Source organism: Halictus rubicundus, chromosome 8, assembly GCF_050948215.1.
Source record: "Halictus rubicundus isolate RS-2024b chromosome 8, iyHalRubi1_principal, whole genome shotgun sequence".
Lineage (NCBI taxonomy): Eukaryota > Metazoa > Arthropoda > Insecta > Hymenoptera > Halictidae > Halictus > Halictus rubicundus.
The window spans coordinates 5,871,184-5,899,051 of NC_135156.1; the positions used below are offsets into that span (position 1 = coordinate 5,871,184).

The window sequence follows — 27,868 nt, forward strand, 5'->3', positions numbered from 1 at the left end:
AAAATGAAAGGACTGCTTTCTATCTATGAGAATTTAGTCTCGTATAATCTGAACAAGGAAACCGGAGGTTTTGACGTGATATATCAGCAAAGAACACGCAAATATGGTCGCAATTCGCCATGTCGAGGGTCTCCGCATCCGCTGACGTCGGGCTGACCCCAAGACCCCATCGAACTTTGCACTACATTAACATGTCGATTTACAAGCGTTTATGTACGCACGATTTCCGCTGAGAAAACGTTTCAAACGACGAACGTCGGCCGGGAAACACTTGGTAACCGGTATCGTCAAAATATGCCCCCAATGGTACTCCATTTTAACCACTGGATTGGCTATGGGGCACCCGGGCACCCACTTCTACATTTTCTTGAACAATATATGTGTGTTCTTGTAAAAAAAAAGGATTTAAAAATGAAAGCAACCGTTTCATCAATTCTCTATACCTTTTATTTTATAGAGTTAATCGATTTGACAAATGAACAGCTCATTTCAAACTTTGATTTACAATTTACATATTTTCCTTGATAAAGTGATTAATAGCTTTAAGTTCGGTTTCAGCTTTACTGAAACATTTATTTAGCAGGACTTCGGTCATTAAATTTGTACTAACTATAAAATAAACTCTATCCTGTCCCTTATCTTTTGACCCAAGCAAGATAACCCTGCTGCTTGAGATAGGGGGGCTAGGATATTAGAAAAAGTTCTACAGGATACACGACACCGTTGCTTTAAAAACGACCATGTTATATGTATTCTTTATCAACTTTTTTGTAGATAATAGTTGCCTCGAGTTGCATAGAGGTCTTACAAAAAATGCTAACGAAATTCGTCAGGGACGTAAATGCATGTAAAATGCACGATACGCCTTGTTGTGAATAGAGGAATAATTATAACGTAAATTCTTGGAGGTCGTTATTAAATATTTTTTACATTTCTAATGTCAGTAATTAGAATTTTTGAAAATGGGAAAATTATTCGTCGGCGCACGGTGTCGGTGCTGCTCTCGCGTGGGGAATTATAGTAACTGAACATGATCCCTCGATCGCTAAGTGGTCGGTAAAGTAGTATACTAAGTGATCTATCTTTTAGTTGACTACTTCTGGTAAGTTAGATATCACCTCAAAATAAAAGATTCAGAAAATGTCTACTTCCATATTATATCTGTTACATGTGGATATTCCTGTGTTTACGTACTTATTACCAGGTGACCTACGTGGAAAATGAAACGTCTTTTTCGATGTATTAATTAATATTAACTCTTATCGGAAGTATTGAGTATCTTTTGTTTTACACAGCACCGTGAAATAATAATCTCTCAGCGATAAAGAATCCGTGGGATTCGAGGACGGTATTTCTTCGTCCGAATATGTATCCATTTCTTCTTCGATCGTCTCGGTTTCGTTGTTGTTAACGTCGTACATTTTCTCATACCACGCCAGATAACTAAACTTTTGTAATCTCTCTGAGATGGACAGTGGAAGAGCACTCAGAGCCATTCCATACGCTTTGTCCAGGGAGCTTTTGTAGTCAACTTCACCAAACATTGTCTACAACAAAAATTACTTTCAGTTATAGTGTACACGTCTGTTGCCATCAACAATTAAATACCGTGGTGATAAGTGTGCTGTATTCAGTTCTTGCGAACGGTTTTAGGCTACGCACATGGACCCAGGTGTATTCCAATTTATCATTGAAGAATGTGACAAAGTATTTAGTCTGGAAATTGAATTAGTCGTTATTTTATATAAAAAAATGTTTAACAAGAAAAAACGTGAAAACTTACAGGTTTTTGACAATGTTTATATAGTTTATAGTATGTAAATGTTTCAGGACTGTCGCAAACTATTGCAGGCCACCATGGATACCCACGAACATGAGCCCACACAATACTGCCAGCATTATAATCATTATCAATTAAGTCAGCCTCCAAAGCAGGTGACTTAAGCACTTCTGGAATAGCACAAGACGCTATTGTCTTATCTGTAAAATCAGACAATGATATTACAGCAAGAAAAAGAACTGTACCATACAAATTTCAAAGGAAATCAACAAAAATAGTTCCACACCAGAGTTCATCTCGCAGTACCATATTTTTGGCACGTCTAATGGATCATGATACTCTTCGACGTATCTCCACTTCTTACATTTACTTCTACAGCACTCAACCCATAGACCAACATCTCTCCTAGCCTGTATCCAATGCAATATCCCTTTCCAATCAAGATTACTATTGCGTTGAGACAACTCCTCTGGCAACGTATTGAATACTAAAAAGCAAACAAAACATTCTACACCTATCACTATTCTAAAACTAAAGTAAAACATTCGACATGTTCCAGGTGTGCTCAAATTTTACTTGTTACAAATCTATCGGCTTAGAAAACAGCATTGTGTCGTACAATTATCTTATTACAATCTTCGTCCTTAATGGTAACGTACTTCTACAATTAAAGTAACAGCTAAACCGTATACTGTTATAGCCGAAAGTGGGTCAATTTGTCTCTGACACCGGTGTCTCTCGACGCTGGCGCGCATTTTTGCTCGTTCTTTGTACACCTACCTATAGACGAGACCCGTGTTAAATTATTTCTAACGATCGACGTGTTCCTCGAGCTATTGTTTATCGCGGTACTGTCGTTCTCTTTGTCGATCGTCTGCGTTTCAATTTTGTCTAGCTTCGCGTGCGATCTGGTGATCCGTTTCTGCGTGGAGTTGACCTTGTTGCATTGAACCGAGTCTCGTTTGCGAAGCAACGCGTTGCTCGACTTGTCGGGCACAGTATCTTTGACATTCCGTACGTTGTCAGCGTCCAGCTCCTCCTCGGGGTACTGCAACCTTTTCGGCTTCAGGTCCGCCCTCTTGGATTCTTTTTTGTTTTTCACCGGCGCCTTCGGCGTCACGACAAATTTATTTTCCATCGGTGGCGTCGCGAAGAACGAGGAGCCGCTACTGTTAATGTCGCACAGACTTTCGAACAAATTGAACTGAGAAAGATAAATAAAGGCATGAGCATCTTCCGATGTATAAATGAATAAATAAATAAATAATTACGCGAATAGGTCAAAATAATTTTTTTCCCCATTACCTGAGGCAACGAATCTGTCGGTACATCGCACTTCACCTGCTCGAAGTCCGATCTTTTGAACAACATCGTCGGCTTCGATTCCAATCGTTCGAACAAACTAGTTTTGCGCTGCATATCGTACCTCCGTGCCGGTCTCGTAAAAGTTAATACTTATGCAAAAGGGAACTGAAGGGAACAACAATGGTTTTTGAAAAGCAACGGTGAGAAAAAAAATAGTTTATTAACTGGGGAACAGCGTAATTTTGTTACGAAAAAAAAAATCCGGGCAAGGGATAAAACTTCCGAGTGAACAATTACCCGCCGTGTTTATAACGGGGTTCACACGACGTCTCGCACGGTGTTGCGTGCAGGCCGACGGGAACCAATCAGTATTTCGATCCGATGACAATCGGTAAGCGCATAAAGTGTGTCGTTTAAAAATTGATTAAATAATTGCATTATTTACATGGATAATTAACGGATAATTTGTTCACTTGTTGGTAATTTATTCGCGTAACCCTTGCGCGCGAAGAAACGCTCGACGCGAGGAGTCAATTTTTCAAAATGTAGAAATTGACGCCAAAGCTACGATTGGTCCATTGAAATTACGTTGCGCGCTGTTTGATCTGATTTGTCGGTTGCCATTCAAAAATACAGCCGTTATAATCGGTAGAAATTTACAAAACGTATTTTTAGAAAAATCGATTGCTTAAAACATTGGTTTAGGAATGATAATTATGTGAAATATTTTTGCAATTAGTATTGTGATTACAGTAACGCGATCGTTTACTAAAGATGACTGTTTGCATCATTTCTATTAACATTGCCGTATGAATGAATCTACATGACTAACAATGAGTTTTCCATGGTAACGTGTTTGTGTAGGTGTGTAAACATACTATATTTACATTATTCTTCTACTAACTCAGTCCCATAATTTTCATGTCCAAGGTTATTTTTAGAAATGATATAATACAGTGGTTCTCGACTAAATCATCTGTCATTTTTTATGATTCACCCTTTTCAATTAATCAATCAAATGAAATATTTCAATTCTATAGTGACTAGACCGTGGATTGTACGCAGTTATGACAAAAATGAATAGCAGAAATTTAAAACAGCCATAAGATTTAAAAAACTTAAAATTATTAATAGAATGAGAATTTTATGAAGTTCTGACAAAAATGAGTAGCTGCAATTTGACACAATCTAAAGATTAAAGGAATTGAACAGCATCAATGTATTATTTTCGACCTAGTAAAATTATTAAGAGAAGGAAGACGTCCTTAAGTGAAACATACATCTCATAACAAATAAAGAAAAATTTATTTTATATAAACATCCGCTGTCTAATTATTAATGTTATTTTCGGCTTACTATAATTATTCAACAGAGAAAGAAATTTTTGCAACCAATGCAGAAAATTTTGCATCTAAATCCACAGTCTCGGTAACGAGTAATTCGAAATAAATGTTTGCTATTATATACATATATATGTATTTATGTAGTTTTATCGCTTACGGGAAAGATAAGACGCGTCAATCGTCGCTTTGCGTCTGTTTACACAGATTTTTCTAATCTCGATGTTTCTTATTTTTTCTATCGCGTGTTTTAAGCCTGAGAAATTCGTTAGGAGGATTTTCGCAGTTTCCCAATGATTCTCTATTCCCGCTGCGCTCGGAAAATTGCCATGACCCGATCAAATTGTGTTTCGCTTCCGAAAATTGCCGAAGTGACGCTCGGCTCCCTCGGGTGGCCACATAGAAAATGGAGTTTGAGCGAGGCAAGCGAAGCAGCTATTCGCCATCGTTGATGGGCGCACAACAAGGGTCCTGAGCTGGCTGCGCCGTGTATCTCGTGATTAACCCGTGTTTTTGTGCTTAATGCGAACGAAAATTACGTCGAGGTGAAACCGGAGCCATCTGCGAAACGATTGAAGGTAAGTTCGATTGGCTGGCCCGGCATTTAAAGCCAGAAACACCGATGGAAAACTCGGAGAATTGGCGACCATCCGTTTACAGAACGCATAAACCATTTTCTGCGCATGCGCGATCGCGGGAACGATAAATTCACCTAGAACGCCGTGTGTTTTGTCAAGGCGAAGAACCCGCGGGACAAACGATCGGTCTGTCCAATAAAATTCGCTATCTTTCGAATTGCAAACGAAAACGCGAAAATGTTTGTGCTTTATTTTATCGCGATAATTTTAATCTGCACTTCCTCGTGGGGCGAAACCGAGCGATTTAAAAGTGAGCAATAACGTCTTTTTCTACGCACCTCTGTTTTGTATATCGTATTTAATTCAATGCCACGTTCATGTCAATTTACCGTTTGGTTCTTAAATGATTTATTTGATGTCTAGAATTTTTATACATATCGGTCGGTAAGTATAATTCAAGCATTATTGCAATTATTGCATGTTATTCGGTCGAACTCTATTCCCGCCTTTTTCGAATTGTTATTAGATTGTTATGTTTAACAAATCTTTACTGCCATAAAAAATCAGATTTTCCATTTATTTTGTTCTATTCACAGAATCTACAAGATGTCATCCGCACAAGTTGATCGTCCCACAAAAGTGGGTCAGATCAATAAAAAGGAGAATGAGAAATCAAGGAAAACTTTCAACTCCAAGAAGCATAAGCATGAAGATGGTCGTCACTTTAAGTTTGGCAGAAAACGCCTGCAGAGTTTTAGTAGCAACGGTAAATTCTTTCCACCGTATAAGCGTAGAAAGAAGGAGGGTGTCATCATACCGCCGACCAAATTTTTACTTGGTGGCAACATATGCGATCCTTTGAACCTGAACAGTATGCAAGATGAGGAAATAAACAGAGCCATGAATGCTGTTACACCAAAGTCTAGCCCGCTTCCTACGCCTAAACACAAGAAAGAGGCTATTGAGGTCATTATACCTCCAAACATTTGCGATCCTCTGAATTTATGCAACTGTAGTGACGATGATGAGTATGAGAAGCAACTGATTTCTCCCACTAAAAAGGGCTCAAAGCGTAGGAACAGGAAGAAAAAACGGGCCTCTTCAGGTTCTGGGAAAGATGATGCAAGCGATCTATCCGAATCCAAACCTAAAGAATGCAATGCAATTGAAATTGCAGAGCCTATGGAGGTGGCTGCTCCAGAGAATGTTGAAACAGCACAACAGTCTGCGCCGTTGAACTCTCCACCACTGAATCAGCCTAAAGAGCCCAAACCTGAGAGTCCACAGAAAGACAAAAACAAATTACGTTTGAAAGGTTTGGAAGAACCAAAGGACAAAAGATTACGAAAGGTTGATGTTAAGGATAAAATTGTTAGTCCTGTTATCCCTCAACCCGGAGCGTGGAAACCTCGACCGCAACACCGGCCGAGTCAGGATAAGAAAAAGAAACAGACTATGCCAAATTTCCGAGAGAAAGACGCACGTTATCAGTATGGCAACTACAACAGGTACTATGGCTATCGCAACTCACACCACGATGTAGACACAAGACTGACAGTATTTGCCCAACGTAAAGAGTTGTTCATTGGGAAAGATGTATTGGACATTGGTTGCAATGTTGGCCATATTACTCTGTCCGTTGCAAGAGATCTGGCTGCTCACAGTGTAACCGGTATTGACATTGATCGAACACTCATCAATATTGCTAGAAAAAATATCAAACACTATGTCAATTGTGTACAGTCTCCTGCTGGTAATGAAGACAGTGATCACCAAGATGTAAACTTCTTCCCAATGTCTATGCCGATCAATTATGGACCGGTTGATATTCCAGGCTTTACAAAGAACAAGAATCACAAAGGTTTCCCTTATAATGTTACCTTCGTGCAGGTATTGTATACAACACAATAATTCATTTACTGTAAATAAGAATTAGAAACGTGACAAATTGAAACACTTGTCTTTTTAGGGTAACTACGTGCTCGAAGACGACGCTCTTCTGTGTACGGAGCAACCGCAGTTCAACACGATCCTCTGCTTATCCATCACCAAGTGGATACACCTGAACTTCGGCGACGCAGGTCTCAAGCAAGCCTTCAAACGTATGTATGCTCAACTTCGTCCAGGTGGGGTCCTTATTTTAGAGCCTCAAGGGTGGAGCAGTTACTCCAGGAAGAAGAACCTAACAGTAAGTAGAGTTTCGGAAGTAAAGCTCTTACTGATACTTACGAGTACCTGAATCTCTATGTCATCTTCAGCAAGTGTAAAAGGCAAATGTTTTACTCGAAGAAATATTCTAAACGTTACAAGATCGTGCTCGTAACCAGAGAATGTAAACGATGCCTCTATATCAAAACAGAAACTTAATTGACTAAAATAGAGTTAAATTAAGTGGATATCCGAATAGTAGAGCTGTGCGAGAACACGAAAATGTCGGTGCGGAACGTGTCGAGAATTTTATTCGGAATGGGAACGGAGGTCCCGAAAATTTCTGGATTTCCAAGAATTTTCTGGATTCCCGAGAATATTAAGGATAGTCTCGGGATAATAAAATCGCGATATATTCGAGAACTCGACTTATCTCAACCCGATGCATTCCCAACCCGTCTCGACCATCGTGTACCCGACATTTTCGGGTTACCGCACACCTCCACCGAGTATTTAAGTTCGGGTACCCGTAGCAATAGCAACAGTCTTACTTCAGAATGTGTCCCGCGTTGCTAAACCGTTAGAAAATCCTAATTCCCTCTCGTGTTTCAGGAACGTATCTACAAAAATTACCAGAGTATCGAGTTCCGACCGCACAGCTTCACGCAGTATCTGCTGTCTGCCGAGGTTGGTTTCTCCAAGTGCGAGGTGCTCTCTATCCCGGCGCACCCGTCGAAGGGCTTTCAACGACCCGTCCACCTGTTCACCAAGCCTGGTCTTGTCCAAGAAAACGTGGAGGAGGCCTCGACGTCGAAACGTGAAGAGCGGACAATGGAGAGGCAAGAGCTGATTGAGCGCAGAGAGTACGAGCAGAAGCTGTTCCAGAAGGAGAACAATAAGGGTGGCAACATGTCCGAGATCAGTCAGCAGAGCAACGAGTCCATGAGCCAGTACGATCAGCTGGAGAACGTTTATGCACCGAGTGCTACGCCTTGCTATGACACTCCCGGTTATAACAACGATAGTCAACCGCCGGACGTTTCTAAAATGTGTTACTTGGACGTCAACACGGAGGCTGATAAAATGGAGACGGAGGAAGCGACTGACAAGTCTGGGGAACCTGGGACTGAGAGCACGAAAAAACAGGACGTGGTAGACGGAAAAAGTTGTGAGAAAGTGAAGGAGACACCTAAGTCCAAGTCAGACGAGGATACGAGGACAGTGGTGACACAGGAAAAGACTCTGGTGCCTGAGGATCAGCGTGGCAGCAGATTGAAGGAGGAGCAAATAAAACCCGTAACCGAAGAGATGGATTGTACAGAAGATAAAGAAGACTCTCGGCCCAAAGTGCAGACGGATGATAGAGGATCAAGGAGTTCTTGCAAAGAGAATCAATCGGAAACGCAACGCTGCGAACTGACCTCGGACAACACGTAAATTGGTACTCGAGGCGCTTCTTGCGTGGGAAACGAGCGGTGCTATCAACTTCTGGCTGTTTGGTTATCGATTTAGTTGGCCAACCCTTTCGTTTTCGTTCTCTTTCGTCTGTCTCGAAATCTCGACAGTGAATTCCACACAAAATCTTGTTTCATTAATTGATTCCAACGACAACGACGACGAATTCGAAATTCGATCCGCTCTCGTATGCTACGACCGGAAAGAGTATTTTCTAGCGTTCCCCCGACTCTATCCCCCGTGACACCGTTTGTTAGTTTCGTTTTTTCTTGTTCTTTTTTTTTTTTTTAATTTTTTATTGAAAATTGAGTTATACCGAGTTAAAAATCGCATGTATCCCGTCGGAATACTTTGTGAGAGTTTCCATGTATTTTGTATCGGTGCGTTTGAAATCGATCACGAATGTTAGAGAAACTATAGTCGGAGTAAAATCAATTGGCCTGGGTGGCGGATTGCATTCGCGTGCGGGAGGGAATGTCGTGCGTTTAGGTAGGGATAATGCCCTTGACCAGCTACTTTATTACCGAGAGCATAGAATTGAAGAGGAAGATCAAGAGCCGCGTGGTTATAGCTACTGAATTAAAGTTGGTCGCACAGTTTCCACTGTGAAAGCGCTCCGATAACTTTGCTCGGCTAGTATCATAAGTATATTCACTTTCCATGAGATAGAGCAGACCTTCCCTCTGAAGCCGCCATGAAATGTTTTCATCACTGCGGATCTTTATGCTAACCGACAATTTTCTGCGTCAATTACAGAAAACGGCCAAGTAGAAATTTATTTCCTTAATGTTTTTAACACTGGGTCTACGGAGTACTAAAAGTGACTATTTTACATTATAAGAATAACGATAATGTAACTATCTAAATTTTTTAATTCCTAGTGGGTGCATCTTTACAATCTCAATAATCGTAAATTAAAAATATTAGAACACGTTCCGTAAAGCTAGTGTTAAGGACATGAATAAGTAGAACAGTATTCTTGAATTCTTCTGTATTTGTACCTATACGGTTTGCAATAATTGCATAAAATCCGCAGTCTGCAAATAACTGCCTGAGTACGATGGCCAATTAAGTTTGCTTCGATTGTAGGTGACGAAGCGATGCTCCGTTAAAGAGATAACAGCGAGGAAGGAGGGGGGATAAGAAGAGACGTAAATCAGCACTGTATACGATAGAAATTGTGTCGCTTTTACGTAGCATGAATGTGATAGCGAAGACAGGGCGTGCTTTATCCCGGCTGTGTCTAACGCGAGACAAGGGCAAGGTGATGCGCGAAACAAATTCTAAGTACCGTGCCTAATTACGAGCGTTTTCTCATTGTTCGCTGTACTGTCCGAGAGCACGTGTTTGGTCGACAGAAGACTGACCGTTTATTTTTCCTCTTTTTGGCTTTACCGTGTCTTTCGACTGTAATAAGAAACAAAAAAAAATCGAAACTGCTAATCGCTGGTTGTCTTGCCGCTGCCATACGCGTCTTTCCTGTATAAACAAAGAAACGAAGAAGGAGACAACCGGCATCGACTGTTCTGAAATTCAGAAGAGACGGGAAAATGTACAATTTACACAAACAGATTTGGTTGATTGCGAGAAAGGTAGTTCTCAAAAAATATTGGACACTTGTTTCACATATGTTATAATACGTGTCCAATAATTTTCTATTCTTTCTCAAATAAGTCTTGTAATAATTGGCTTGTGCAAATTTGATGAGGTCAGTCATAAGAGTCTCTACACATACTTCTCGGCAATTGGTCTCAATTCAATCGAACTTTCTTAAAAATATTTGCCTTCTTGCACTAATTTAAAAAACGAAATGCAGTCGATGTCTTCATTGCATTGTAATAGGAAATAGTTTGCAGTACTTTGACATATACTGTACACATAGTGAATATTGTATTGAAGATCTAATGAATTAATTCTGGTAACAGCTCAAGGACAGTCGTTTGGTCCATTCTTAAAAAAGTTATTTTGTCTTAACTTCTTGTAGGTATGAACGTTTTCATTCTCTGAACTAAAATAAGATTCTATTCTTCTATAGTGAGCATTAAGCACTAAAGAGAATATGGATACACTATATCTAGAGAATGTCTCGAGACTTTTGCGACTGACAATGCATTCCCTCGAGAAAAAAAAATTGTAAAAATTGTAATCGATCGACAAGGAGCTCGTCCGGGTGTTCGCCGTCGACTATTTGATAATGATCGATGCGGGGAGCGTCCCTCGATCGTTGGATCACCGTCAGTCGCCTGCGGAATGCGTCGAAGAGAGTACAGCACACCCGATCGTAGTGTTTTTTCTTCGAATGTTTTTGTTTTCCTCCAGTTTGTTTGGTCGCGTGTGGAAGGAAGCAAGTCGCGAGGACTCTCGAGCGCGTTGTATAGAGAGAAAGTGAGAGAGTGAGAGAAAGAGAGAGGGGAGAGAGAGAGGCGAACTATCGGTCAAAGACTCTAGACTGTAGACCTGTAAATTTGTGTAATTTTAGAGGACCCGAGCGTATTGTTTCATATAGTTGTTATTTATTTATAGAGAGAGAGAGAGAGAAAGTGAGAGCGAGAGAGTGGGAGAGCGTGGTCACGAAGAATGAGAAGACAGAGAGCGAAGACAGCATGATCTCGAGGGACGATGGGACCCGGGGCTTGTCGAGAAAGTATTATTTCTATCGCGTACCGAGACGAGAGGAAATTCGAAAAAATTTACGAAAGACAAAAAAAATGAACTTTTCTATCGGCGTTTTTCGCGCGTAAAATGGAACAGAGGTGGCGGGGGATCCTGTATTTATCTAGTCTGTGTGCATCACGGTGGTGGGACGACGCCGGTAGTCGCCATTTTTTGACCTAAATAATGCGAACTTTTTTCTCGGTTTGAAATCTCGCCGATTTTTCTGTTTGTTAACGTTCCACGGATTTTTTTCGTTGAATCCACGCTTCCTTGTTGCAGTTCGACGGTGATGATAGTCGCAGGACAACGGTGGTCCTGATCAAGAAGCTTGGCGACATTTTGCTATAATTTTTGTACTATAAAATATTCGCCTCGCCGTTTCGACCGTATACAATCTTTTGAAACAATTCCAAGTCGTTCGGTCGAATAATGCTCCTCTGTTGTAAAGGGCACTCAATCAATCGGGTGAGGCACAGTACATTTGAAAATTGATTGTTTGGCTACCTGTTAATAAATTTCTAGATCAGGACCATCATGGACTGCCACGATGTAGAGAACAGGAACCCGAACAATAGGGGGAAACGAGATACCGTCTCGTTATTCGTCTTTCCTCTGTTTGCACGCGCAACAACGCCGTTTCAGAGACTGAATGAACGTAACACGGCTTTTATTTTGCTCCTCTTCCCGTCGGACGCGTCGTCATTTCCATTCCTCGAGCGTCGATCGTCCGCGAAGAAAGATGAAAATCCGCGGGGAATGCGGACGGTCGAGGAAAAGCAGCACAAATCGACTCCGGGCGCGATCACTTTTCCATGTTGTGTGTGTTGAGAGTGTGGAACCGAGAGATGAACCTCTTAGATGCTTACCAGGAGCACTCATAGTGTAAAAGAACAGATTATTAATAAAGAATCGCTTTGAGTCACTAGCCGTCTCTCTGCTATCGCCGGTCATTCGGTTGAGGTAACGTGTTCTCCTTTAAAACGATTTTCACGCTTCTCTGCTCCCTTTATCCTTCGTTATTCTTAATTCTATTACGTTTATTTTATAGGATTTACCATCAGACTGTGGACACTTGACCAGCACGTTGATAATAATAATAAATTTTAAAATCCGCAGCCCAATGATTATACGAGAAAATATTCTGTTATCAAATCAGGTGCAGAAGTCGAAGTATCTCGAAGAAATAAGAAATTGCTTCACTTTCATAATCATCGTCACAATTATTCACTGCTTATAAAAATATAAAAGAAACAACATAAATGCTACCAACATTTTTTTGAATCGTTACTACGTGTGGAATAAACTCGCCGAAGAAAATTTTCACCGGGTCAAAATGTACCCAGGCATCGCCACCGAGCGGTCAAGGAACTCGTGAACGGCAAGGATAAGATCGTGGTGTATCTAATGTGCAGAATTTATTGTAGTAAGATAGCTTCTCTACACTGTTACGTCTTTACGCTAAAGATTACGGGGAATCGTTTGAATCCTCCTCGTTCTATTCTCTCTTCTTTGTTTTCAGGGTGCATCGAAGACCAAAATTCAGTCCTGCCTGCGACACTCGACCTTTCGCAATCTCTCTTGCACGGGTACATTAATTCATTTGCATCAACAACGTCAAAGTACAACAGTTCCTCGAACTGTTCTCAATGGAATCAAAATTTTCTGTATACGACGCAAGCGGGACACAAACACGATGATGCAAATGATTTAACAAATTGCTCGCAAACTTGCGCGCGGCGGAAAGCTTCGATATCGATTATTGAAGAACCTCCGTTCGACTGCTCCCGTTTTACAAAAGTACAGGTCATGTAGAACGTAAAAAAGTGGTTCCTGTGACGCGAAACTGCTATTGGAGCTGTAAAAAATCAAGCTAGAGGATCTATAAGATCGTTACACGAACAGTAATTGCCTTGTCGCAAAGACAAAATCGGTGGAAAAATGATTTTTCCTGATTACTTCTGAACTGTTCAAGCCACAGACTGAATCCTGAGTCAGTCTAGAAGTCTGACACTTTTAGAAACATTGTTCACGTACCAATAGCTAAATTCGCCTAGAACATTAATACTTTGTTAATTTTTAAAGTCAATTTTACGGATGACTAGCTCTAGAAAATAATGCAACGTCTCGTTTTAGAAGAATCAACTAGAACACCAATATTTAACTTTTAAAGTCAACCTTACGAACAACTAGCTCTATAAAGTCTCGAGTTAGATCGATTGCATTACGGACCTTAACCCGGAATAACTAAACTTTCGTAAAAATGACAATTCGAAGTTTGAATCCTGCGATATGAAACGATCCACCAAATGTAACTTCTGCATATCCTGTATCCGTTTTCTTTCCAAGGTAAAATATTTTTGTTTGTTAGATAAGAGGAGCACGATATTTGTATTATTTATTGGTGTCATTTCCACGCATGATAGTTTAGTCATCAATGGTTAAACGTTACTCCAATCGCAGTTCCGTGGATAAAGTCGCTCGCCGAGGAGATTCGTAATTGAAACACGGTCCTCGTGTTGAAACAAATTTCGAAATTCGATGCCTTGGCAGTGACGATCCCGTGCTTACGGCCTACCGCGACTAACAATGACAAGGTTTCTCGTGTGTCTACGTCTACATTATCTCATTGATAGCAACATGTCGCTTAAACTCTGTTATACACTATACTCCAATCCACGGTCGTTCATCTAGAAACGGTGAACAAGGGGTGTAGGGTACCGACGGGGTTGGCGCGTTGACCCGCAACAGCATTTGTCCGTAGGATCTTCGAAACGTTGAAGAATAAATAGGTTGAACCGTCGTGCCCTGAATCATGGGTGCATGAGTCGTGGGTGTTTTCTGTTTCGCTTTCGTGACAATAAACAGTCCCGTCGTCACGGGATTACAACTATTGTTCGTCGCTTAATGGCTACCAAGGGGCGCCAGCGCCCCGATCGCACGCTCCTGAACGCGCGTATTTTCTTCATTTTGTCTCGAATTGTCTCTAAACGCGTTATCTTCCACGCTCTTCGTACACCGCGTTTCGATAACGCGTTATCGAACGATGAACAAGAAGGGAGGATAGATCTTCCTGTCCCCTATCTACTTCAGAGTCCGCGAACCCCATAAACGTGTCGCCCGAACGATTAGGCTGACTGTGGCGTCAGCCCTCGTTCCCACAAATAGCGTCTACAATATCTCTTCAATATTGTCTAATCGTTTTTTTACGGTTTTCCATGTTTTCTGATACGTTCTCAGCACTTGGTCTACGGTGATCGACGGAAATGGGAGACCACTGTCGGTCTTTTATAATTTTGCCCGAAAGAACAGTGACAAACTAACAAGATATACAGAAGGATACATGCTGAACTTTTTTTTCTTACTATCATAATACCGAAACAAAAATATAGCATTCCATTTAAAAAACACAAGACGTCCTTAAGATGACGAAAAACAGTTTAAATTAGAGGCGATTTAGAACCTCTTACTTTTCCATCGCCCTTCAGGGTAAGAACGTGAAAGATCAACAACGGTCTCTCGTCTTCGTCAGCCACCGCGCGTTCGATCATCCCCCGCAGTGTCTACGATGCTTTTCACTAAACAGAACATTCTGTTCTCGTATCGTTCCAATGTGAAAACTTGAATTTCGCACGGAGGAGGTCTGAGACGTTCGTTCTATTTCCGTCAGCCTCCCGGTGCGGTGTACATACAGAACGTGTTATTAAAGCAGGCGACTGGATTCGTTCAGACACCATATAACTTATTAACATAACATGAAGAAATTATTCACACGCGTTCTCGCAAGATCCATGTTTGTTTTCCAAGTTAGAAGGTGAAAAATTGATTGAGAAATCCGAGAACGCGTGTGAATAATTCCTTCATGTTATGCTAATGGACAGAGCGGATCTTTCTGCAAAATAAAAATTTTCTATCTTAATTGCAACAAGCTGAAGTGAAATTTTCTTTCTTAATATGCGTAATAGGTTGAGAATAATGCAATAGTATTTTATAATTCTTCTAATGTTTTCACCGTTTTAAATTGCACCGACTGATTTTTGTCGGAAATGCATAAAATTCGCTGTCTGTTAATAAATTATACAGTTTCTGCACAAATCCATTATTCTGCTTTAATAACAGAACGTGTAGCGAGGGGATTATCGGGCCCCGTCCTGGGGGCCCGGACAACAACAATGTCTACACAATCTTCTACCGGTTGATCAGAAGATGCATATATATCTCGAGGAGCTCGAACAGCGTCTTCGGGAATGGCGAGAGCGCGGAATGGCTCGAGTCCGCTGTAAAAAGTGAAAGTACCAAGACAATCTACCGCCTAAGCGATCTTCGTTAGCCGGGGCTCGTTGTCTCCTCGTCAAGACGGTGATTAACCCGTCGGAAATCAGTGTCCGATTACTTTCACGAGCCCGGGAGGGAGACAATGATGAAACGCGACGCGGAGGATCTGTGAATTCGGTCCCAAGGTCGCGGAGGGTCGTTCAGAGACCGTCGTGGCGTCTCTTCGGGAAAAATCGCTCGTCCAGCGATAAGATTAAACGGTTCGCTAATCGATAAAAAAAAAAAGTCGTTATCGCGGATTGAGCGACGATCGACGACCTGGCTGAGATCCGCGAGCGAACAAGACTCCGTTGGAATGGCTCTCAGCCGTTTATTCGTCGACCAGCTCCCAGAGCATCAGCGCGGCGTCGGTTCCACCGACGGTGACCACGTTCTGATCGTTGTAGAGAAACCTGGCGCAAGCCACCAGCGAGCTGTACACCTTCTCTTCGACGTACTCGGCTTTTGCGCTGGTGCAAGGGTACCTGAACAGTCTCAGGTAGCCCTCTGCGTCCCCGCTGACCAGCATATCGTGCGCCGCTGATCTGCTCGACGTCGTTAGCACGGTTGTTAGGGGGTAGTAACGATTGTTCCACATTCCTAAAATCAAATATTTCGACTGTAATTTTGTAAGGGCACTGCGGCAGGAATGTGTAGACCAGTCCCGTTCAGCAAGCCTTGTGGCGGTCACAGCTGAGAGCAATGTAACGTCAGCGGGAAATATATCCGAATAATTCTGTCTCGAATAATTTCACCAACTCAATTTTGGTATAAATTTACACATTCCAGAGTTTTAGGTATTACTACATTGTTTCTGTGATTTTTCAGAGTCTCTTCACTCACCAGACACCATGTAGCCCACCATGCAATTGTGGGTGTACCACTTCACGTCCTTCATGACCAGCGGACTCTTTTCCGAAGATAAAGCTTTCACGTCCCCTACGGACAATTTTTAAGTAGTTAGAAAATGTTTACTAGTTTACTAACACTTTGAGTGCCAAACTAACTGTATTAAAAATTCCATAAAATCATTTATTGAATGAAATGAGAATTGAAATGTTGGCATTCACGATACTGAGAGTAGTCTTTAAACCTTCTGGTATTTAGCAGGTCCCAACCGCTACACTTGATACATTCAAAATGCATTTGTAAATCTAGACAAATAGTTCCGTCTCCCATTTCTGTAAGATACGGCACTCAAAGGGTTTTAAAAGGGTTGATGATAATTACAGAATACTAGGTCGTAGTCCTGAGTGACAGTCTGAAGGAACCTGCTGTCCGAACTCCAGTCTAATTGGACCAGCGGCTGCGTTCCCCGGATTTTGTTGCTCTTCTTGTACGAGAACCCGTCTCTGGACACTCTGAAGAGGTACACGCTGCCGTTCTGAGATCCCATTGCCACTATCTCTCCGGCTGTTTGATGGAAACATTGTGAACCAGTTGAGGTAGTTGATTATTTCATTATTTTAATGAATAGTAAAGAGAAAATATTGTTTATTAAGATTATGACTTACTTGGATTGTAGCCGATGCAGGACAACGGTGATCCGCAAACTCTGAGGGTAGCTACAGCAGTTCCAGTATCTGCTGCGAGGACCAGAAGGTGGCCCTCGGAGGATCCGGCAGCTAGGGCCACTCCGAAGGGATGGAATGCTATGCAGATGCATTCGAAACCCACCTGGACGATTGAATTAACGTTTGAGAACTTTGTATGCAATAAGTAGAGGAAAGCAAGATGGTTGGAATATTACAGAGTAATATCTTTTTACACTTTCATTTTTACACATTTCTAAAAATGTATAATAAATAGAGTACAGATTTTATAACTCCACTTTCTTGAAATGGACGCAGACAATTTTGATTCTGTATAAAAATCCGCAGTCTAGTAATCCATTTTCTCTACTTTTTAGTTTGCAATGTGAAATGTGGATCACTTAATCAACGAGTGTATACAATTTTTAGGAACTGAAGAGTCACCTGCGTCGTCCACAGAAGCTTGTGCCTCCTCCACAAAGCAATATTCTTGTCGTGACCAGCTGTGGCGAACACCTCGTCATCAGGATGCACAGCGAGTCCCCACAGCTGTCTACCATGGCCGAAGACAACCTGGTTGAATCTTCTCTGAAGAGAACCTTCCAGAATATTGTTCCTCGTGGTTCCCACGTATATGTTTCCATCGTTCCGTCCAGGTCGCTGGGGATAGATGCTACGGACACCGCCTACAGCTTCCGGTAGCTAAAAATAAATACAGTTAAACTAAGCTATTCGACAAATATATAAAGACCTCGTACCTTCGTGTCGGTGATGCGTTTATAATTCTGCAGAGAATCCCACGCTGCAATTTTGCGGTCCTTTTCTCCGCCAGAGAGCAGAGTGCCTTCTGACAACATGACGAGGGAGCTGATGCCCTTGTTGTGCGCTTCGAACTCCATTCGAACGAAATAGGCGCCGTCAGCATCCACCGAGTAGACGGTGATGAAACCGTCGCTGTCCGCCGTCACGACGTCTCCGTCCTGCTCGAACTGGATGCTCGTCACGTGGGTACGGGACGGCTTAAATATCGACAACATTGTTATCAGCAAACGACAATGCTTAATAATCGTTAAATGCGGAGAATACAGTTTAGGACAGGCGTGAATGGCACTCTTTGTTCTGTTTGTCTTGCTTCTGTCATATAGAAAGTCCCGAGTAGGCGTGTTTTACTAATCTATACCCACGCCTACCCTAGAATGAACCTGTTGCAAACGAAAACAACCAGTAGACAATGAAAAAAATCTTACTGGTTTAATAATATCGGTCCTCTCAAAGAACCCATCTTTCCTCCGGTTCCAGAAGGTCAGGTGTCCCCGACCGTGCGTGATCAAGAGATTATCGTCAAGAGGATGAAACGCAGCTCCGGTCAGGTCCTCTTGCATAGTCTGCAAGGATGTATAAAATTCATTGACCAGATTTCGACGTCGATGATGAATGGGACGATTGAAGAAACTTACCGCCACTTTGCCCAACAAATGTCCCCACTGCCACTGCCACACCGAGAGTATCGCCTCCCTGCCAGCGTCGACCGCCAACACGTAACTGCCCCCATTCTACGCAAGCACATACGCAAACTCGTTACACCGACAATTCTTTGATTCGAACGTGGTCGCGTGCACGCGAGAACACGATACTTCACCAGCTGCGAAAACGCCAACGCCGAGACGCCCATCTGGAACTCAGTCATCCCGAACACGTAAAGGGTAAGCAGGGTCTCTGTCGACCATATGCGAACGTGTGGCTGCGCTTTCCTGTGTCTGCCGGCTTTTTGTCCCGACGCCACCAGCTCTCTGCTCGGGTGAACCTGTCGAGCAACGCGTTGCGACGCTCGTTGTCAACTTACAAGGAACGTTACCCAATAGATCACCGATTCTGACGGAACTCTCCACGTTTACAGTTTAGTCAAAAATACTTGACAAAAATACATGCCCCAGTTCAATCTCCACAGACCCTATGATAAGCTATACAATTTTTGATAAATTGTAAAGGTAATGAAGGTTTTAGTCTGAGGATAAATCTGCAAAGTTTCATCAAAATCGGTGATTGATTGGTTGGCGTTCCTTGTTAAACCAATTAAAGTGTGCAACACGGCAGTCTAAGGCCAAGAACACCGCGCATACCTCCATGCAGGTGATGTCCTCCGTGTGGCCGACGTAGTGCCGTTGTGCATTTTCCTCTCTGTCGAAGAGAACAGCCACGGCAGCGACGTAATAGAGGAGCTCTCCGCTGGGCAGGACCCAGAGATTTCTTCGCGTATCGGTCCCCCGATACCCGTAAACCCACTCGAGCTGCAGCTTCTTATCCGGCGGCGAGTTATCCACCGGTGGTAGGTGCGATGGTGGATAAAACGATCGTCTGAGCCCCCTGATCGTCACTCGGGCCGGCTCGTCGCGCAACACCTCCACCACGCTGTAATCTGTTCGCGCAAAGTACACAGTTCGTCAATCGATCGATTTACTTGGAACGCCTTAAATCGTGTAAAGAGTAGGTCAACGACATGGAGAACCGTTTACTCGGACGACGTCGGAGTCAGGGGCGTACAAAGCCCGGGGTCTGCTCTTGCTGCGAGCGCGTCGTTGACGGCCTATGTCCTCCACCACGGTGGGAGGTCCCCTCGACCTCGATCTCCTAGCTGGAGACGCTGTCACCGTGCCAACTATACCTATTCCGGATCCCGTACCCAGGTAGAACGTGTCCACGTCCGCGAACTCGTTCCTCAGCTGGGAGAAGCTCCTCACCTGATGGCGATTCGAACAGAGACTTTATACTATTCTATCTACTCGGAAGAGTTATTCGATTTTATAAGTTATTCGCTAGTTATAATTCTAAGTAATGACGTACAACGAAATTTGATTTTATTCACGTCGAGTACAAAATCGTTGTCGTCACAAATGTGTGGCGCTGGCAAACAAAAAGAGCATGGATTTAGTGCGATGAATGCTTAGAAATGGTCTGCACTCGGAATAATTGTCGGCGATAATGAAGATTTGCAGGCAGTGCCGCAGAAAGTTGAAAGAATTGGTGTTATTACAGGTATTGATGCGCCGAACGGCCACGGAACGTTTCTTCCAATATTGCAGATGCAATCAGTGCATGACTAATGGTATACCGAAGAAAAATAGAAGGATGTGGTGTGAGGAGGGGCCGCCGTTAAAATGAATGAACCAAGGCATTTCCTCATGCAGGGATCGTATCGCGAACGTCACTGTTGACGTAGACATCGTTGCCCGTACACGATGATGTACAAGGCAGCCGAATGCTCGCTAGGGAAAATTGGCCAATTTGAAATTCATATACGGTCGTGACCTGAAAAGATGGATCTCTGACCTTTTTCACGGGGGCCTCCGACCCACTTCGCGCTGCTACCACCCCCTCGAATCGGTTACAAAATCATGCTATCCGATTCTACTGGTAAGCATTTCTGGGGCTGTAATTTCGACTAAAAATTCTCGAGAACAGTTCTGGAACCTAGACCACGTCTTTGACAACTATACTTTATTATTGCAAGTGTACCAGGTGGTTCATTAATTTTTTAACCCCGCCAAGACTCCCTTAAGCATCTGGTAGGTCGGTATTTCAATTTTACAATGGTATAATAACCCTTTGCACTAGAGTGGGGACTCTGAGACGCCACTAAAAATTATTACACCACTATTCAAAATTGTTTTTACATTATTAACTCTTGGGTGAGAATTATTAACCCTTAGGTGAGAAGAAAAATTTGGTTTTGAGTGTTAAAATGGCTCCAAAGGGATAAAATTTTCAATGGCCACGTATTGGACTAGTTCTTTTCCCTACGCGGTGTTTGTTGAAACAACGGGGAAAATTGGGGGATTTAATAGTTTCCTCACATTGTCTATGAGGATAGAACGATCCGAAACGATTCATGGGAGATTTAAGCGGCGACCCGATTCCATTTAGAGTCAAGAAGTCGACCCCAATATCGTCACGCTTCGTTTCGACGCTTCTGCCCCCGCCGGCCCATGCATATTTATGGACAAACATTATTCAAGCAGATTTTATAAGTACGATGCCGAGCCAATGTCTTCGGATTTGCATAAATCGCTGATAAACTTTCGAGTCGCCCACGTTTCGAGTCGTTCACGAATGTACGAACGTATCGATCATAATCTACGTCATTTGTTTCGACAATTTCGAGGATTGGCTTGGTGTCTGAACACTTGGAACGACGGTTTCGTACACGTAGAATCGAACCGAACACTGGCGAGCTCGGTTCTCAGGCGTACAAGGGATATCTGAATAATCGAAATGCGTTTACCTCTTGACCTGAAACTGTGAACATCCTCTTGGCCCCATTCATCTTCAGCACCTGTCCAAGGTCCTCCAGTACCTCCTCGAATGGCTGCGAGGTGCGGAGGTTCAACAAGACGCGGCACTAAAAATGAATTTAACGAAATATTAATCAATTTTCCTACATTGTTATAGTAGATTTTTTGTTTTTATTTCTTAACACGTTCGCGTACATAAGACATTATTAAATTAAAGGAAAATTCTTTTCAGTTTACTTTTGTATAGAATGCAGACGCGTTACGTCTGCTGTCGCAACGTCTTGAGAGTCCCCGTACAATGATCAAGTCATTGCAATTCAAACACTTGAAGAAGTAGCAACTTTTTAGAAAACAGGTACCAGTCATTTTAATTTCACAAGAACAGTTCACGGAAACGAAATTCTACTTCTCCAACCATTTTGAAAATATAGGAATAGTAACAACTGAAATTTTCTTCTTCTAGGAAATTACAAACCACGAAGAAGTTCTACCCACTGGGGGTAGTTCCACCCATATACAGAAATCAGTAGCGCAATGGGTTGAAGCTTTATATAGAAGATACGCGTGCCTCGTAAGGGTTGGAAAAGGCTCGAGCTCGACATGTTTCGTGTCGCAGACCGATTAGAAACTTTTCCCTGAGATTACCCGCGACTGCCATGTATCTAGATGATATTTTTCTGCTAGTCACCTGGACGGTGTGGTCGTGGTTGTTGACGATTCGTATGACGCGTCCGGAGGAAGGTTTTCCGCCCCCCGGGGGTGGTGCTTCGTCGGTGATGGAAGCTTTCCTGCTGAGACTCGCCACCGCAGGTGGTCTGCTCTGCCAGCCTCCGACACTGCCTCCGACACCTGCTCCACCCCTGCTTCCTCCGCCACTTGGACTGGTGTACCAGGTGTTGTTCTTCTTTCCGTAGCTGGCCGGCTGTTTCACAGACACGATAAAAACATTTTGTCAATCCACAGTTGCAAACCGCAAGTCGCAGTCGCCTGCTTTCAAACGATCTACAGTGACTCTCGTCAATAGACTACGGATTTTATGCATTTATCACAAGATTGAGTAGAACAAACACAAACCAAGCATTCAAGGCACTTACAAATGATAGGACACCTGCAGGTCTAATAATATCGTTTTGGATTACATTACGTAATTTAGCCTAGTTAATAGGCTTCCGGTAGATAAAGTATTAATTTGAACGTGTTGATCATTGAGCAAACCTACTTATATTTTTCTCGGGTTTTGTATTATTTTCGTTTCACGCACTAATTTTTGTCATAAACGCATAAAAATCAGTCTAACCACTACACTAGTTTAGGTGTTGGAGAAACTAATGGAAATACCTTGTCTATAAACAAATCATTTACTGATAATATAGGAGCGCTTCTAGCATTGAATGCAGACTGAATTGTGATAGAGAAATGATCCAAGACTCGAGCAAAGTTCACTAAAGTTTTAGAGAATAATAATTTCAATTTTCAGGTGGTGTTTCCATTATTCTGAGGGGTGCATGATCGAAGGGGCACACGAGGGACCTGCAACATATCGGCCGGCAGCGAAATGACTTCGAAGGAATCGCTCATCAACACGACGAAGCTGTCGCAGCCCTCCCAGGACTCGGGGCCGCAGGATTCTAGCTCGGAATCGGTAAAGGAGTCCGCCTTCTCGCAGCCGGCGACAAAGTCCGGCTCCAGGTCCGAGCGGGACGAGGAACTTGCCGACTCAATGGTGGACCCGAATCACTGTAGCCCCCCGTCGAACGATATTCACTCCAATAAGAACGGTTCCACAGAGGCCGATACGGTTCACAGACGGTTCACATTTTCCTGTCCACTGTGTCACTCGAGAGGATCACTCGTTGACATCGATCACCGATTGACTTCCGAACTCAACGCGGCCCACTGATCGATGAATCCGTTTGTTTCAAGGTGCGAATCACGACTGCGGATCTTTATGCAAAATCAAAATTTTCTATGTCAATTACAAGGTACCGGAACCAAGTAAAGGTTCGTTTCTTCCCTTAGCAATCTCAACACTCCCGATATTAACATATCGGTACTCTTAAATTGATTTCAACTACGCGTTTTCGTCATAAATGCATAAAATCCGCACTCTAAATCCGAGTACACTAGCAAGTAATTCGCGACATTTTATTGCGAGAACAACCTGCAGACACGTGCATACTTGTTTGCAAATATTATAGACTGCAGATTTTTGTGCGAAATAAAAATTCTCTGCATTAACTGCGAGACATAGAAGCTACATAGACACTTATTTCTTAATAATTATATTAAATGCTTTTTCTATTTAAAATTTGAGCTAGTTATTTTTATTATAAAGGCATAAAATCCGCAGGCTAATTATAAATATATTGTTTCGCTCTCCGAGGGCAACTGTCCTTAGCGAGTTCAACTTGCTGGTCGCTATGTCAGAGGCATTCACGGTGTTCGCACGTGTCACGAGATTGGCTCTCGCGAAAAATGTCACAAGTTACTTGCCAGTGTATTCGCACCTTTAGGCCGTTGGAAGACGTCGGAGCGATTCGGCGAACGACGATGGCGCGTGGTAGAAAAATTGCGAAAAGTAGAGGAACGCTGGCGCTTAGCCATGCACTGCGGAGGAGTCGATGGAAAAACGTGGCGGTCGAAGGGATACGATTGTCTGGAGAGGGTTGTGTGGCCACTAGGTGCACCCCCGGCTGTGTTCGATGGACAACTGGAGGCGGGGTGCGCCATTCGGCGCGAGAACCAGCCCCCGGGCTGCAACATCCCCTACCCTCCAGCCCCGCGCCGCTTTCGCGTAGAGAGCCATCGTGTCTCAAGGACAAACACCCACCCCTTCGATACCGAGCCCTGGCCTAACCGCCAGGATCGCCAGCCCCCGGGGGAGGAGGCCGAAATTTGAAAACCAGGTCCAATTTTCGTCCCCCTTCGGCTGGCAACCGGCTCGCAAAACCTTTTTTATCTCTTGCGTGTCGTAAACACCGTTTCATGACCGACTTATCGTTACCTATACGCCCTCACCCTTTTTTCCCGATGACCTTACGGCTGAGATTTCCTTCGCCTAATCGCACCCTTGCTCCCTTCCCCGCGCATATTTCTCTACGCAAATATAGACCGAATGACAGGGTTGCTGAGGTATTTTCGAACTTCTAGGGCCGACTCCCGGCTATTTCTAGACGAAGGGGTTGCTAAGCTGTTCCTGATAATTTTTGGGGTGGTTCTAATCCTGGGCGATCCCTTTTTGGTCTGCTAAATTTAGGCGACGTCTGATTGAGCGTTCACTGTCAGCTCTGTGTCTGTGACGCAAGATTTACCATAGTGGTGGTTTTTTCATATTTCGTGAACCTGGTAGTCATTTTAATTTTATTGATTTGTTTGTTCGAACATGCGCTGTGAAAGGCGATTTGTATATAATGGAATTTTTATCATAAATGCATAAAATCCGGTCTGCTCATCATAATTAATCTGCCTCTTAAACGGCAACAAATTATTGCAAATATATGAACATAGTTCCTTAAAGAAATGATTTTCGATCTAATATATCCATCAACGTCAACGGCTTAACAAGGTATTTTGCTAACGAGTCTCGTCCCCATTTTCAGGGCGGTGCCAGGGGTGGCTTTTAAGCCTCAGAAAATTCGTTTGGAGAATATTTTTATATCTTGCAAGCTGTAAATTATGATAGACAGCTGGACGCTCGCATAACTGGTACGCTGACAGACACCCGGTAATGGGGGTTGGCTAAGGACATGGAAGCGTTGCTTGGAATCAAGGAACGCCCACGCCCCTAATACTCCTGCCAAAGTTCCAATCGTTCCCGGAAAGTGGCGTCGTATTGGAGCAATTACCCTGATTGGTTAAATAGAGTCGATATTCAAAGTGCTTCGATGGTAGGGTGGAAAAAAAGGTTGGCGAAGCTAATAGTCTAATAAAACGACTTATGAATTCGAGACACGCACGTTCTCGAAGCAGTGCACCGGGGATTCGATGACCTTGTCATCGTTGGTTACGCGGACCTTTCGCAATTTATCAAGCGTTAACAATTTTTCATTCAACCCGAGGCGTGTAATTTTTCCGAAGCAAAAGTGCCGCTCGCGAGTTGTTCTTCGCGTGGGCGGAGTGCAATTTAACATTTACTATCGGTAAGTGCGGCCAATTTCATCCTTAACTGTGATTTTGTGCTTTCGCCTTTGCAAGCAGTAAAATAAGACCCCTCGGAATTTGTTACAGGCTGAATTTAAACATTCATTTTCCTCTTACTGATCGAAAAATTAAGGTAGAAAAATAAGAAGTCGAAACTTCTCTGGATTTGTTACAGACCGAATTTAACAGTAAACCTACCGACATTTCATGTATAATTAATCCTACCATGAGCGGTCAAATGACATGCTATGAAATTTTTTCGGAAAGTAAACAATAAAGAAAGTTGAATAAAAAATGAATATTGAAAAATGGGTTGTATGAATATTATAGGAAAGGTCAATAAGTTACATGGCGATACAGTAACGTTGTATACAAGAAATTCTAAACGAAATTTCAAAAACGGTCGTTTCACCGCGCGTGGTAGGTTTAGTGTTAAACATTCATTTTCCTCTCATTGATAGAAAAATAAAAAGGCATTGAAATTTCACGGAATTTACAAGCTGAACTGAAACATTTATTTTTCTTCGAATGATGCAAATTTGTGTAATACCGTTAGATACGGCAAAACTTGGCACGTACCCAGTTGAGGGTTCGCAGGAATGTAACGTCAAGTGTTTACAAATTTCGTTAAAAAATGTATAAGTAGTGGAGAATATTTCATCAGGCTACAGAAATGAAATAACAAACCGTGTTCGGTTTACAGAAAATGAAGGGTGCAGTCCGAGTATACTCATTGAAAAATGGTTCGGCCGACCAATAACCGGATTCATCGTCGTGCAGTCGCAAAGCTATGCCAGCTTTGATGGGATTGGTATGATAATGGAAGCATAGATTAACACAGGGTGAAGGTCGGACCACCCCCTCACACACCCGAGCAACCCTTCCGGCAGCCTATCCTTTCTGTGACGTAAGCTTAACCCTTGTTGAGGTCGCTTTTGTTTTCTTTCCACCGAAACCACGCTAATTTATCCTTCGACCTGTCTATTGAACCTCGATCGCTTCCAATAACAATTTCCACTAGTTTAACAATCACAAAAAAGCAATCAAAATAATAGCATTTCGTAACAATGAACATCTTGCCCTGCTTTATATGGACGAAATATTTGACCCTGTGAAGTAAAGATTTTTATTTTTACATTTAATAAGCTGTATAATTCAAGGACATTTTTTAACAAGGTCCACGTTTTAAATAGAACGCATTGAAAAGTGCCATAACTCTTCCCCTGACCCCGGAATTCTATAAAGTGTCTTGCTACATGTTATCTACACCAGCTAATGACTTCCTTTCTTGTTGTTAGCCGAGGAGACCGCAGACCCTGACGGAGGCTCCTCCAAAAATAAACACAGTGGACAACGAAGGGCCCAGCGAGACCTAATAAGTACTCATGACAACATAATCCCTGCGGCCATGCAACTGCTAATGGACTCGAGGCACGAGTTCTGTAAACAGCACATCTTGCCACTGCTAAAAAATACGTTTCCCCTTAAACTAACGAATCTAATACGGAACAGGAAGAACTACACGAGAGAACAATGTAATGGGAATGTTATCGAGCCCCTAAAACCAGAAATCTTTCAGGGACTGAAAGAGTTATGGCACTGTTTAATAGGTTCTGCTTGGGACATAGACCAACTATCTTGCAACATTTTCTGTAACAAAACTTACAAGTTCTTTCGTAAACAATTATTTGTAATGAAAGATAACTGTTTCGACCACTGCCTGAAACTTTAAACAATTTACCAGCTCAATTGATTTTTGGAGCACGGAATGAAACGTAATATGAATTTTTATTTGTTCGGGTGCTGCACGGTTGTTCCTCCGCGCGTGCATCGCATTGATAAGCGTTAACGATCGCAGCTCCATCCCTTCGGTTTGCAAATTGTCTCCGTCGGAATAACAAATACCGCATAAATTCCAGCGTCGCCGGTGAAAATCACGTGCTGGCCCCTTAACGAGCCTCGTGAATTCCGTCCAAGGCTACCGGCCTCTTTATTGCAACTATCTGGAAGGACTTTCGCCCCGTTGCGTTCCACAAAAGCACCGACCAAGTATTTTCCTTTGAGTCATCGATGGAATGGCACCCAAGGTAACCCGGTGGTCGAATACATTTTTATTTCATCTAAACACTATTCAATATCCAGTCAAAGTCTTTTTATTTACATTGTATACGTTATTATTATTATTTTCTTTAATTATGTCGACTATTATTGCTCTTTTATCGTCTTTGGTATCTAAATTTCAAGTTCTGAGACCGCTGAGAGTTTTCTACGACCCCTCCAACTTAAGTTTGGCTAAAAGCGATCATTACCACTGAACAATGGTCTACAACAGTTA

General features: G+C 42.6%; 3 protein-coding genes and 1 pseudogene across 8 annotated transcripts in view; 2 read left to right on the top strand and 2 right to left on the bottom strand.

Annotated features, from left to right (window-relative positions):
• The window catches only part of LOC143356528 (thioredoxin pseudogene), a 129,714-nt pseudogene that overhangs the window by 57,558 nt on the left and 44,288 nt on the right, over positions 1-27,868 (top strand). The gene's annotated exons all lie outside the window — the stretch shown is intronic.
• On the bottom strand, positions 514-3,781 carry LOC143356289 (uncharacterized). Its single transcript, XM_076791847.1, has 6 exons — positions 3,086-3,781; positions 2,561-2,984; positions 2,067-2,267; positions 1,784-1,980; positions 1,609-1,716; positions 514-1,547 (listed from the first exon to the last, which is right to left on the bottom strand). Exons 1-6 carry the CDS (start codon positions 3,197-3,199, stop codon positions 1,260-1,262), a joined length of 1,332 nt encoding a protein of 443 aa, XP_076647962.1. The 5' UTR covers positions 3,200-3,781; the 3' UTR covers positions 514-1,259.
• On the top strand, positions 4,653-8,825 carry LOC143356212 (7SK snRNA methylphosphate capping enzyme). The gene is made up of 4 exons (XM_076791716.1): positions 4,653-5,003; positions 5,600-6,893; positions 6,973-7,191; positions 7,764-8,825. Exons 2-4 carry the CDS (start codon positions 5,610-5,612, stop codon positions 8,586-8,588), a joined length of 2,328 nt encoding a protein of 775 aa, XP_076647831.1. The 5' UTR covers positions 4,653-5,003; positions 5,600-5,609; the 3' UTR covers positions 8,589-8,825.
• Dcx-emap (Doublecortin-domain-containing echinoderm-microtubule-associated protein) overlaps positions 13,697-27,868 on the bottom strand; it is a 32,439-nt gene continuing 18,267 nt past the window's right edge. For 3 of the 5 annotated variants that reach the window (XM_076792259.1, XM_076792257.1, XM_076792258.1), the window contains exons 5-17: positions 22,082-22,315; positions 21,384-21,500; positions 19,611-19,842; positions 19,225-19,520; positions 18,744-18,908; positions 18,562-18,657; positions 18,352-18,489; positions 17,863-18,123; positions 17,549-17,806; positions 17,087-17,249; positions 16,803-16,985; positions 16,416-16,511; positions 13,697-16,172 (exon numbers count right to left, since the gene is read on the bottom strand). In XM_076792259.1, coding sequence (XP_076648374.1) covers positions 15,904-16,172; positions 16,416-16,511; positions 16,803-16,985; positions 17,087-17,249; positions 17,549-17,806; positions 17,863-18,123; positions 18,352-18,489; positions 18,562-18,657; positions 18,744-18,908; positions 19,225-19,520; positions 19,611-19,842; positions 21,384-21,500; positions 22,082-22,315 — 2,508 coding nt within the window. In that variant the 3' untranslated portion in view covers positions 13,697-15,903. Of the gene's footprint in view, positions 16,173-16,415; positions 16,512-16,802; positions 16,986-17,086; positions 17,250-17,548; positions 17,807-17,862; positions 18,124-18,351; positions 18,490-18,561; positions 18,658-18,743; positions 18,909-19,224; positions 19,521-19,610; positions 19,843-21,383; positions 21,501-22,081; positions 22,316-22,923; positions 23,502-23,900; positions 24,086-27,868 lie in introns of those variants that run through there. The other 2 variants (XM_076792260.1, XM_076792261.1) reach the window with 2 other exon arrangements.

Coding starts and splice junctions, on each gene's coding strand:
- LOC143356212 (XM_076791716.1), top strand. CDS start 5,610: ATGTCATCCGCACAAGTTGATCGTCCCACAAAAGTGGGTCAGATCAAT. Junction 6,894..6,972: donor ATAATGTTACCTTCGTGCAG/GTATTGTATACA, acceptor TTGTCTTTTTAG/GGTAACTACGTGCTCGAAGA. Junction 7,192..7,763: donor CCAGGAAGAAGAACCTAACA/GTAAGTAGAGTT, acceptor CTCGTGTTTCAG/GAACGTATCTACAAAAATTA.
- LOC143356289 (XM_076791847.1), bottom strand. CDS start 3,199: ATGCAGCGCAAAACTAGTTTGTTCGAACGATTGGAATCGAAGCCGACG. Junction 2,985..3,085: donor CGACAGATTCGTTGCCTCAG/GTAATGGGGAAA, acceptor TATCTTTCTCAG/TTCAATTTGTTCGAAAGTCT. Junction 2,268..2,560: donor AACACGGGTCTCGTCTATAG/GTAGGTGTACAA, acceptor TTTGCTTTTTAG/TATTCAATACGTTGCCAGAG.